Source organism: Aythya marila (genome assembly GCF_965140915.1).
Source record: "Aythya marila genome assembly, contig: HAP1_HAP1_SCAFFOLD_1165, whole genome shotgun sequence".
In the NCBI taxonomy this organism is placed as follows: domain Eukaryota; kingdom Metazoa; phylum Chordata; class Aves; order Anseriformes; family Anatidae; genus Aythya; species Aythya marila.
In genome coordinates, this window is record NW_028137165.1 from 1 (window position 1) to 12741 (window position 12741).

General features: G+C 35.7%; 1 protein-coding gene across 1 annotated transcript; it reads left to right on the forward strand.

The window, feature by feature from the left end:
- Positions 1–427: 427 nt before the first annotated feature.
- On the forward strand, positions 428–12713 carry LOC309891145 (huntingtin-like; the record flags this gene model as incomplete). Its single annotated transcript, XM_082785530.1, has 15 exons — positions 428–554; positions 1695–1795; positions 2489–2643; positions 3007–3146; positions 3334–3416; positions 4153–4283; positions 4481–4610; positions 5333–5488; positions 6930–7120; positions 7898–8012; positions 8237–8450; positions 8592–8697; positions 9993–10155; positions 10818–10978; positions 11856–12713. Coding segments are annotated over 15 exons (2187 nt in total), but the record flags the coding sequence as incomplete, so codon positions are not given.
- Positions 12714–12741: the final 28 nt, after the last annotated feature.

A 12741-nucleotide genomic window follows, 5' to 3' on the forward strand; every position in this document is an offset into this window, starting at 1 on the left:
AATTTTATGGGTTAAGACTTCTTTGACCACTCTTGAATGCATCATTGTGCTTTTTCAGCAATCTTTAATACAAAACTGTTTTCCCTGAATTTCAGTTCAGTGCTTTTTCAGCATTCAATCTAGGATTCAGCTGGCACTTAGCATAACATAAATTCTAAACTAAAATGTATGATGGGAACTTTATTTTCTTGGACATTAGGACTAAATAACTAATTCATAATGAGAAATGTGCAAAGAAAAGAAAAAGAAATAGTGTAAAATATGCTGTGTTATTTAACCTTTCTATAAGATTTTTGTGTTTGGAGAATTATTTTAGTCATTCATGTCTTAATGCATTTGAATGGTGCTACATGTTGTTACATACGTATAGTTGTCATGTTCATGCTATTACTCTTTTGGAATAGTAATAATCTTTATATTTCATCAGGTCTGGAAATTAGGCTGGTCGCCAAAGCCTGCAGGTGACTTTGGCACAGTTTTTCCTGAAATCCCAGTTGAATTTCTTCAAGAAAAAGAAATCTTTAAAGAGTTCATCTATCGCATTAATACACTTGGTATGTACAAACATAAATGTGAATACAGATGGCACTTATTGGGCATTTACCTGTGTTGTGAAGTCATCAGATAACTGAGTTTGGTACCATTTATTTACTATTGTTGCATATTTAGACAAGAAATAATATTTCAGAGCAAGTTAGTAATTGTGCTGTATTAATTCTTGCATTTTTCTCAATGTAGAGTGAAAATCAGAAATTATAGAAGTAGAGATAAATTGTTCCAACTCTGAAGTCATTTTAGTGTGTTCTAAGAATTGGTGCCTGTTTTATGAAGCATACACTTGATAGCATGTCTAACAATGTTTTGCTCCACCCTGCCTTTTTTATTCATGCATAGTAGATAAATTGAATTTGCTGTCCCACACTCAATATTTTAAGTGTCACTTTAAAGCTTCTGGGTATATAAAGGTTTACTGAGGGGGGAACAGTGTGAGGCTTAAGATATCAAGCCTTCCTTAACAGATGAGGCTGTCAATGTACCAAGTTTTCCGTATACTTACAAGTCTGTTTTTTATCTTGATCTACAGGTTAATTTTTGAATGACCTGTGGTGAAGTACTGTTTTTTATTTGAACACTATAAGGCCTAAGATGACATTTGCTTTTTTAATACTTCAGATATTATAAGTATAAACTGTGGAGTACTGTTAAAGAATCCTCTACGATATATTGCTAGAAATCAGTTTGGAAAAACTTTTCAGAAGTGCTTGAATTCTAATGGCCTGTTTCTAGGCAATTTGTTCTGCTTTTATGGCATGAAGATTTCTTGGATCATTATGGGATTTTCTGTGCCAGTCCTCACAGGAAAGAAAGTGCAGCTTTTGGATGCTTTTCTGTATTGTAAAATCATGGTAGATCTCACTGCTTTTAAAGTTGGATAGTCAAAATATCTAAATATATGTAAGAAATAACCTGAAGAGGACCACGTGGATAATACGTGGATAATACCCTTCTAAAGAATTCTTCACTTCCTAAAGCAGAACAGTTTAAATTCAAGCTATGGTGATTAGAAAAATGCTAAATTGAGTAGGAATAAGTATGAAATTGAATCTGTAGAAACAATGTGCTGCTGCTTTAATGCTGTTCTATGTTTAAGTTTGTATTAAGACGTGAATGGCTATCTCTGAGTGTTTCCTTAGGATGGATCAGCCGTACCCAGTTTGAGGAGACTTGGGCTACTTTGCTCGGTGTACTTGTAACTCAGCCTATCGTAATGGACCAAGAAGAGAGCCAACAAGAGGTAATGTCATTCACTGAATGTTTTTAAAATTAAAATTTAATTATAACAAAGAAAAAAATCCTTCTATTAATAAGCCTATCAAACAGAATATTAGTGACCAAAATTGAAAAATTACTTCTGTTTTTAGTTCCTTGTCTTTATGTCCCTGTGAGTTCAGACACCTCTATCAGTGCTGCTAAATACTGAATCTGTAGCATCTTGGTTTAGATGAATCATTAGAGCAACGAATGCATCTAGACAATGATATCCATAAAAATGCTGTTGAAAATTCATGATGAGGTTGAGTTTTATTCCTAAAAGAGATGTTAATAAAAACAGTTAATGTGAAAACACATCAGACAAGGATCCAACTCAGATTTGCTCTTATTTGATGATTTGTTTCAATAGGTAAACTACTGTGTAGATGCAAACAGGGAAGCTATACTTTTAAAACTTTGAAATGAACATTTTGAGGCTTTAATGCTGTTGGGATTAGAGAATGTGTGTAGAACTTCTGAGGTGGAAGGATATGTTTCTGCTAGTTGCAGTGCTTTTTGTGCATTTCTTATGTCAACCAAATTTCTGAATAGGAAGAAGTCTAGTTATCAGTCTTGCTGATAATACTTCAGTGGAAGGTAACAAACTAATACTCAGGGCTTTCAGGATTCTTTTTTTTTTTTTTCCAATTCAAATTACAGTAAGTTCATTTTACAGGAAGATACAGAGAGGACCCAAATTAATGTTCTTGCAGTACAAGCCATAACTTCCTTGGTGCTGAGTGCAATGACAATACCTGTTGCAGGCAATCCAGCAGTCAGCTGTTTGGAACAGCAGCCCCGCAACAAAGCTTTAAAAGCTTTGGACACAAGGTAATTTTTCGTTTACTCTAAAATGTGTTAATTTATACTTGTGATTAGTATGCAGTTATGATTAGCTTAATCTAGCAATAGCAAAAATGCGTTGACTGTTTTTTAACTAAGTGTATGTACAGGTAGATCTGTTTACAAAGAGTTCAAGTGGACTTAGCTTCACAAACCTGCTGAGTTAAAAGACAATAAAAGTATTATTTAGGCAACAGAGGGCAGAATGCATCTCTAAACATTTCTCAGTTTTAGTATCCCTGATAATGAAAATAAGTATAGGTTTATTTTTATTGTAGAGCAAGTTAGTCAGACTTGAACAAAAATGTTAAAAGGAAAATCTGCTTAAATTAATTTCTTTTGGTCTTTCAGGTTTGGGAGGAAGCTAAGTGTTATCAGGGGAATTGTTGAACAAGAAATCCAAGCAATGGTATCTAAGAGAGATAATATTGCTACTCATCACTTATATCAAGCTTGGGACCCCGTTCCATCACTTTCTCCAGCTACTACAGGTAGCTTCTTTTGTAGGAGTTGGGGAGGAGTAGATTTCTATTACATTTTAAAAGTAGTCATGAATTTTTAGGAGTTTTTAGGATAAACTTTTAGGAGTTTGACACCATGTTTACAGAAAACTAAGCCATTTTAAGATCTATTTAGAAAAGCATATTTTAAAAACTTGCCTTCTGTTTTCTGTTACAGGTGCTCTTATCAGCCATGAAAAACTCTTACTGCAGATCAATACTGAACGAGAAATAGGAGATATGGACTACAAACTGGGACAGGTTTGTTAAAGTTTTAACTTTGAGCTTGACTTTTGTTGCATTTTCTTCTAATTTAGTGAAAACCCATTTAAGAAGCATTGCTTAGCATCAAATTTAAATTGAGGACTCTGATATTCAGAGTCGTGATTCCTCTCAGCCCATTAATCTGTGTCTCAGAAAACTTTTGCTTTTGTGTATGAGGTCTACTCATGAGCTAGCTATTGAATTGTTCTGCTTCTCAGTCCCATGTTAAAGATCCCTTGTAGTATTAGATTCAACTTCTATTGGATTTTATTTTGCTATTGCAAGCATGCAGTTGTCCTTAGGAAAGGAAAAAAAAACACGCATGTAAAATAAACACTGTTGTTTTAATCTTAATAAAAACCCTGCAGTAGATTTATTTAAACTTCATAAAGAAAAATTTGAATGAAGCATCCTTCTTCTTTATAGAGAAACTGAGTCACAGTACTTAACATCGTATTCTTTTCTAGTTTTAGCATCTGGCTGTATCCCATGCGTGTGCACTACCTTTAGCATCGCCTGTATTGTCGTACTGAGTTAGTTCAACTAAAATGTTGACAAAGGTTTAAAAAAATAATTAAGTGATGTGCAATTCATGTAAATGTTTGAGGCTCTGTGTTCATTGCTTGTAATTTAAATGAAAGATGCATTGGACTTGGATTTTTTTTTTAAAGTTGATTATGAAGGTGTTGAATGATGGGTTTCTTTTCTGTTTGTTTTTTCTTCACGTTGCAAGGTCTCTATACACTCCATATGGTTAGGAAATAATATCACTCCATTGAGAGAAGAAGAATGGGGTGAGGATGAAGAAGATGAGAATGACGTACCTGCTCCTTCTTCACCACCAACCTCTCCTATTAACACCAGGTGTCTTATTTGTCTGTCCTTTGACTTATCAGTCAGCTTTTCTCTCTTCATTCGGAGTTCAATAAAGCAGCTTTATAAATTGGATGCTGGTTGAAAATATGAGATAATTTTTACTATTTGTGTTTTTTATTTCGAACTAAGCATTTTGGTAGAACTTAAGAACAGCCATTTTAACTCCGGCTTTTTGTGCTTTGCAGGAAGCATCGGGCTGGTGTAGATATACATTCTTGTTCTCAGTTCTTGCTTGAACTGTATAGTCAATGGATACTGCCATCAAACCCTAGCAAGAGAACACCAGTCATTTTGATTAGTGAAGTGGTGCGATCAGTAAGTCTAAAATATTGTTCCGATTAATAATTGAGTATATGTAACCAAAGGTTCAGAGTGAATAAGTGTTTGTCTTTTAATATGTAAGAAACACTGTTTTTCTTCCTTGGCAGTGGTATGGTATGGGTAGTGCAGAAACATAACTTGCACAGCTATAACATAACACTTTAACTATATAAATATCTGGATTGTGTATTCTACTACTATGTTACAAACACTTTATTGTCATATGACAGTCCTGTAATTGACTATTTGCAAAAAGTAGACTTCAGGATTTTGCTTATCCTATCTTCGTAAGAAAATGACAAAAACAGTGTATTAAAGGACTAAAGTGACTATTGAAGTATACAGGCAAGACTAAAGAATGTCTCTGATAAGCATTATGCACTAATAACTAAAATACTTCGATGAAGCTGTCATTGTGAGAGAGTATGTGCTGTATGTTTTGGGGTGTTTTAATATGTTCATTCGTTTTCCAGAATCACTAGTGGATTTGTTTTTGTAAACCTTTTTTTGGGGGGGGGGGAAAAAAAAAAAAAAAAAAACACTGGGAGTGGGATAGGTGGCGGAATTCTGCTCAAGTTAACAATTGTTATTCCAAACGTTTGAGTTGATGTTTGTATTGAATAGGTCAGTTGAAGAATATTTGCTGACAACTGTAAGAGTCAATTTTTGCGAGCTGCTAATGGGCTTTTTTGTATTTGATTTTAACTTGTGTATAGCTTCTGGCAGTATCAGACTTATTTACAGAAAGGAATCAGTTTGAGATGATGTACACTACATTGACGGAATTGCGAAAGGTGCATCCATCAGAAGATGAGATTCTTGTACAGTATTTGATACCAGCCACTTGTAAAGCTGCTGCTGTTCTAGGAATGGTAAGAAATTTTCGTGGAAACTTATTGCAAAATTACGAGCCTCTAGGGATTAGAGGATGCCTGTAGAACATCCTAAGTTACTAGTCCTTCATTTCTGCTGCAGAATCTGTCAGTTCTGTTGTCTTTTTTTTCCCTTGTAAGAGACTGGGACAGTGCACAAAATGAATACTTAACTTGATAGTCATGAATCCCTTTTCTTTCCCTTGCTCTTGTTTTACCTCCGTTGTGGTCACCCCAAATTTAGGGAAAGGAAGTTAATGCAAGTTTGCATGAATTTAACTATGTAGATAAGGGAGGATTAGTATCTTCCAGTAGACATTTCAGAGTGGGACTATTTATGAAAAAAAGCTAACATTTCTATAACTGTTGAGACTAACATAAACTGTATGGATAACAGTGTTAAGAAAGGTTTTGAAAGACTTAGGGGTAGGACTTGCAGTAGCTTTTGCAGCAGCATCAGTAAAAGGGAAGTCTTTGCAAGAGATGCCAAACTTATCAGAACAGCTTCAGAGATCAGCTTGTTCTGACTAAGCTCTAATTACCCACTCAGTGAGATAGTAGCACTTGCTCAAAAGCAAACAGATGAATATTTTGCTTAGTGGGAGAAAAATGAAAGGGGGGCTGAGTCCACTAAGAGTTGCTTGTTGTCCTGTGGTCAGTCATGTTGAAAATTTGCTTAAAGAGAGCAACTCTAGGGAAAAAGAACAGGTGGAGCACATGCTGTAAAACTGACCTGTGTCTTAGATAATTCATGAGTGCAAGAATAAGGTAAAGCAATTTCTCTCAAATGTTTAGCATAAACTTTAAGAAAAATAAGATTTTGCTTTTCAAATCTAACTCATTTTAGGGTCGTTTTTGCATGTTCTTGTGGGCTTATTGAACTTTGTTAATGGGGGGTAAAGTATCTGATGCCAGATTAATGTTTGAAGGTTAAACGCAGGGGTGATGGATAGAAGGATGTACAGAACAAATAAATGGAGCACTGTACTGATAGTTGAGTGGATGGGAGACTGTTCTTTTGTACACAGGCTATAGGCATCTACCAGCCAGTGCAATACAGAAGTGTCCTTTGTTGTGTAGTTGGAAAGACAGAAAATCCTGACTATCCAAGTCCTATATGTAAATGATCCCTAATATCACATATAGTTTACCATGTGTATCTTGGCTTTGGTTTTAAATTATGGGATGGCTTGTTTTAGCTGTAAAAAGTTAACTTGATCACCTTGTGGTGTCAGTTTACTAGTGAATCTGCAAGTTACCTCTTATCAGATATATTAATCTTGTGTGATAGATTCAAAGTACTGTTATAAGCTCGCCTCTGTTTTATGCCAATCTTGCATAAATTATTAGCAATCTGATTTTTTTTTTAGCAATTTTCCCCAAGTATTTCCAAGTAACAGGACCACCAGTATTGACTTAATAATTATTTTGGGTATATTAGGATAAAGCTGTGGCTGAACCAGTAAGTCGACTGCTGGAATCCACTCTAAGAAGTACCCACATGCCAAGTCGAATTGGAGCTCTGCATGGAATTCTTTATATCCTTGAGTGTGACTTGCTTGATGAGACAGCGAAGCAGCTCATTCCAATTATCAGCGATTATTTGCTCTCCAATTTGAGAGGAGTAGCACAGTAAGATTTTTTTTTTTTTTCCCCTTTCCATCATCTCCTTCATTTAAAACAACAAAACCTCCCCTGTTTTACATTCAGTGAAAGAATACATGTGTAGAAATAAACTGGCTTATTTTAGCCTGGCTCTTAAAAACTAAGAAAAAAAGAAAACTTTATTAAGATTGTTAGGGTTGCCTTGTTGGAACTTGAAAAACTAGCTTCTCTTGCAGTGTTACTGTTTCTACTTCTGACTGGAACTGTTGCATGCTTGTGTGAACAAAAAGACTTACTGTTGTTGCATAAAACAACTTAAGTTTTGTCAGTTTCATTGAAACCTTGGAGATGAATTGGAGCCAATTTTATGTTTGATTTACAAAAGTAAAAAGGTATTTGAGGGTAGATAAACAGAAAGCTCTCATTTTTTTTCTTCTTTGGTAAATTGTGTTCCCTAAACCTTACCTTATTCTTCTTTTAAAAGGCATACTCTTTGAATGAGACTTGCAGGATCAGTAATGAACGATGTTTTTCTTCTAGACAAGTCAAGCAATGTTGGCTTGTAACTATACAGCTGAAAAAAATTAGGGAAATGTTAGGCCAGCTTTCCATGAAAACCAGTGCTCCCGTATAGCATGTGGCAGTTTTGTGCAAATCACTTGGTGATACTTTGTGTAATTTAAAAATTGCATAAATTTCACGTGGAAAAAATACCTGGTGTTTCTAAGGCTTGTTTGTATTGTCTCTGTTCATGACATAGGCAACTTTGATGTAAGTGACAACTTTGTTTTCGCTTATTTACAGTTGTGTGAATGTCCATAACCAACAGCACATCTTAGTAATGTGTGCAGCTGCGTTCTATTTGATAGAGAATTATCCACTTGATGTAGGTCCTGAATTCTCTGCAGGAATTATACAGGTATGTGGTAATGCCCCCCGTCAAAGGTGATCATGTAACCCAGGATATTTATAACAGAGATATTTAACGGTTTATTTTTTGTAATAAAGGTTTTTGTTTCACCAGGCTTTCTTAATACAGTGGTCTTTGATGCAGTTCCTCACATGCTAGCTATAACGTTATGCTGCTAGAAGATGACCTAAATGCACCTCAGAAACAACTAGCTGGCTTTTTTTTTATTTCAGATGTGTGGAGTCATGGTGTCTGGAAGTGACGAATCAACGCCATCCATTATTTATCATTGTGTACTGAGAGGATTGGAACGACTCCTCCTTTCAGAGCAACTTTCTAGGCTGGATAGTGAATCTCTCGTTAAACTGAGTGTTGACAGAGTGAATGTGCAGAGCCCCCACAGAGCGATGGCAGCACTTGGGTTGATGCTGACTTGCATGTACACAGGTATTTACTTATTTTTATACCTTTGATGTGCTGAGAGCTGTTAGCTTACTAACAGTGCTATTTCTTCAATTGTTTTTGCTACTAAGGATAAAAAGGTCTTATTTTGGCATTCACATTTTGTAACAAATTATCTTGTTTTAGGAAAGGAAAAAATCAGCCCCAGTCGTTCCACAGATGCAAATCCTGCAGCCCCTGACAGTGAATCTGTGATTGTGGCTATGGAACGTGTGTCTGTCCTTTTTGATAGGTGAGAGGATAAAACGTGATAAAATGTGTCATGAGGGAAATGATTGTTTGGCACTGTCTTGTCACTTCTCTGTTTGACAGATCTAATACTTAATGATATTTTTCTGCTTACCATAGCTTAAAATTGATGCTTCTAGTATATGCAGTAACACTGATGGAATTGCTGAATGCAGCACAAATGTACAGGAATGTAAATGGAAAACAGACCTGTTCTAACTGATACTCTGTTTCACAAACCATAATACTTTATAAATGTATTTCCAGCTCCCTTCAGGTCAAACTCTTGAGTGCTTTTCAGGATGTCTTCTGCATAATCAAGGATATAAATCCAATTTACAGGAACTAATCTTTGAAATCAGCCTGAAGAGTTTAAAACATCTTTTCCCCTTCCCCCCCAAGTGTTGCTCTTTTCAAGGCTGTTAAGTAATTGCAGTGGAAGGGTACAGTAAAATTTCTGTATTCGCATGGAAGTCATTTAATGGAAGTATTTCAAACCCCCTGTTCTGATCTGACAATCTCAAGCTGTGTTAAGTGAGCATAACATGTTAGATTTTACGTAGTAGTTTGTAGGACAGTGATTTATATATTTTTTTTAAGTGTTCAGTGTTTTTTCCATAAAACTGGATGAGGGTTTCAGTTCTGCTCTCAGTGAGAACAGAGCTAGAACTGTGCCTGATTACTTGTGAAAATATCACTCCTAAGAGTTAGCAAAACGAACGACGAATATAGAAGCAGAAAATATGATTGTTCCCTACAACAGTTATTAACTTGATCTTGACACATCAACAGATGCAGCCATTATTAGGAAGATTTCTCAATCAGTGTTCATTAAATAAAATTGTCCTTAAAGTGAAATAGCTTTCCTCCTCTGTATGGTGCAGCTTGCTTTTCCTCTGTGATATATTGGTCATTCTGGTGTTGAATGAAAGTGATGCAAAGATGTTACGAATGGAAAGCAAGGTTCTGCTTATGAATAGTCTTTTCTCTATTAACTAGCATTAGTGATTTCCCTGTCATTTTTGTTCTTGTTTAGCCTTTTCAATTTTTCTGTTGTGAAATCATGTCTCTAAATCAATTAGAGAGGTTCAAAAGTATGTGCTATTTGAGAGGGGGAAAAACAAAAAAGGGAGTCTGGTTGAGGGAATGACTCCTAATTATTTCTAATAGCTTTGGTAGGCTAGTTTTGCTATATTGTTAGTGTAAGATTAGGAAATGTCTTGAATTATTGCAATTAAATTGAAAAATAACAAGATATTTACTGGAATTAAATCATAAAATCTTGTTTATTATTTTTAGGATCAGGAAGGGATTTCCTTTTGAAGCTAGAGTAGTGGCCCGGATCCTTCCACAGTTCCTGGATGACTTTTTCCCCCCACAAGACGTAATGAATAAAGTTATTGGAGAATTTTTATCCAATCAGCAGCCTTATCCGCAATTTATGGCAACAGTAGTTTATAAGGTAATGTTTGTTTTTTTGTTTTTTTTCCTTAAATGTTTCAGAGGACTTCTAAATAAGTGACAGGCCTTCAGTAGTGGAATATAATGGGCAACTATAATTTTTGTTAGATCTAATAAACTGTTCAACGGTGACTGAGGTGTGCTACTGTGAGCTTTGAGTTCTGGGGGAAATGGAGGGCTAGAATCACCTTCATAAGGAAAAATAAAGAGAAAATTAATAGTAGAGATTCTGCTGCTCAGGTTCTTCAGATCTCAGAGAGCCATCCTAGGTCATCTGGGCTTACAAACTCAGCCAAGCTTCTGTAGACTTGGGCTTCTGTGTATCTTGCTCTTCAGCACCTACTTACTGGACTCATGCATCACTTAGAATGTGGTGTACACATGCACTCTTGTCTATTAAAAATAGAGACACAAAGCAAGTCTTGTGTTTTATGTATGCTCACTTCAGTTTGGCACAGATGTCATGAGTCCAGTTGGATCCTGGCTGACTCTTTGCAGAATCGCTTTGTCTATGCATTGCATTCTTAATATTCAGAATTATGTCCAGTCATCCAGGTTGTGAATGTCAGAGCTTTCTAGCTGAGGAAAACCTTTTCAAGAGAAAACAAACTCTTTCTTGTCTTTCTGCCATGTCTTTATTCCTGTGTGAAATATTCTTTGCAGGTGTTCCAGACACTACATACTACTGGACAGTCCTCAATGGTCCGTGACTGGGTGATGCTGTCTCTCTCTAATTTCACACAAAGAACACCAGTGGCAATGGCCATGTGGAGTCTTTCCTGTTTTTTTGTCAGTGCTTCCACCAGTCAATGGATTTCAGCGATGTATCCTAAACAGAATGAATGTGTGCCACATAGCAGTAAATGTGATTTTGTAAAGTGCATTGGTAGCCTTGGAGGGTAGTAAAAACACACATTTAATACACCAAAACAAACAGGCTTATTGTAGCTAGTTGTGATATTTATCACTTTGTGCTTTTGGTGCCTGAGGTTTCAGGAAAAAAAAGAATTTCTGATTAGGTGGTAAGAATGCAGTTACCTAAAACTACTGTGTGAAGTTCTGTTCCTTGTGACTATGCAAAGTGATTGGGAAGTTCCATACTTTGAGAGACTTTGAAAAAGCTTCACTGGGTATCTTTGGATATCTTCAAAAGCTTTGTCCTGTATCCCTTCTACAAGATAAAATAATATATATATATATATATATATATATATATATATATATATATATAAAAAAAAAATATTATATTATATTATATATTATATATTAATATTATATATTATATATTAATATTATATATCATATATTAATATTATATATTATATATTAATATAAGAGAGAGAGAGAGAAATAAGGACCAGGCAAAAGGGTAGCCATGTGTCGTCATTTTAAATTTCCTAATGACTCCTCATCTCAGCAGTGCTCTTTGGTTACAGGCAGTCCATACTGTAGTTCTGACTGCATTGTTTCTTCCATTGGATAAAGAAGGAAGAGTTCTGCTAGGTTAAAAGGAGTTTGAGAATAAGAAATTGTGTGAAGATAAACTGCTGCTACAGAAATTCTATTTCTTCATTGAGTACTACATGACAATATTTTATACAACGTGGTTGGTGAACTCGGATGTAATTTTGTTGGAGAACGGTGTTTAAGCTAGTACATCATGACCAATTTCTGTCATTATGACCTTAACATATATCTCAGTCTTCCACATATTATCAGCAGAATGGGAAAACTGGAGCAAGTGGATGTTAACATCTTCTGTCTGGTGGCCATAGACTTCTACCGACATCAGATAGATGAAGAATTAGACCGGAGGGCCTTTCAGTCAGTGTTTGAGGTGGTAGCATCACCAGGAACGCCGTATCATCGCCTACTAACTTGTTTGCAAAATGTCCACAAGGTCACAGCATGTTGAACGTCCTGATGCATATTGGAATTGCATGACTAGTGTTGGAATCTGATACAAATTGTGGGGAATGCAAGACGGAGAAATGTCTGGGGTTGCATTTGTGATAAACATGGCCAGTTTTTACTTCCAGAATGCATGGAGAAGTGCTCTGCAGCACTGGAAATCACCTGAAAAGCATAGTGTACTTTTTGTTGTTGTTGTCGTCAACACCAAGCACCTGTGGGTGGGAAGATTTAAGGGATGTTTGGGACTAACCTGAGACAGATTTACTAACTGTAAAATATGAGCAAGTACTATGTGCAAAGTAACTGATAGTACTCTTCTTCCTAATGTTCAGCTGAAGTCACTGTGTTGCAGCTGGTAAGAAACTGACAGAACCACTCTATTATTGCAAGCTGCAGTCATTAGAAAACTTCATAGTTTTACGTACTTGTATATACTGTTGTGTAGTACAGACTAGAAATTGTTTCGCAATGTCTCTCCCAAACAAGGAAAAGAGAAAATGGCTTTCATGAGTTACACTTCCAGCATGTAATTCCTCTCTGGACTTTCTTATACCCTGTGGTGTATGTGTTGGTGGTATCGGAGATGTAGTGCACATACGTAACCACACTTTTTTTCTTTTTTCTTCTCAGGATTTAAAATTTGAGTACGGTATATCAGTAAAAGAAATTTTAA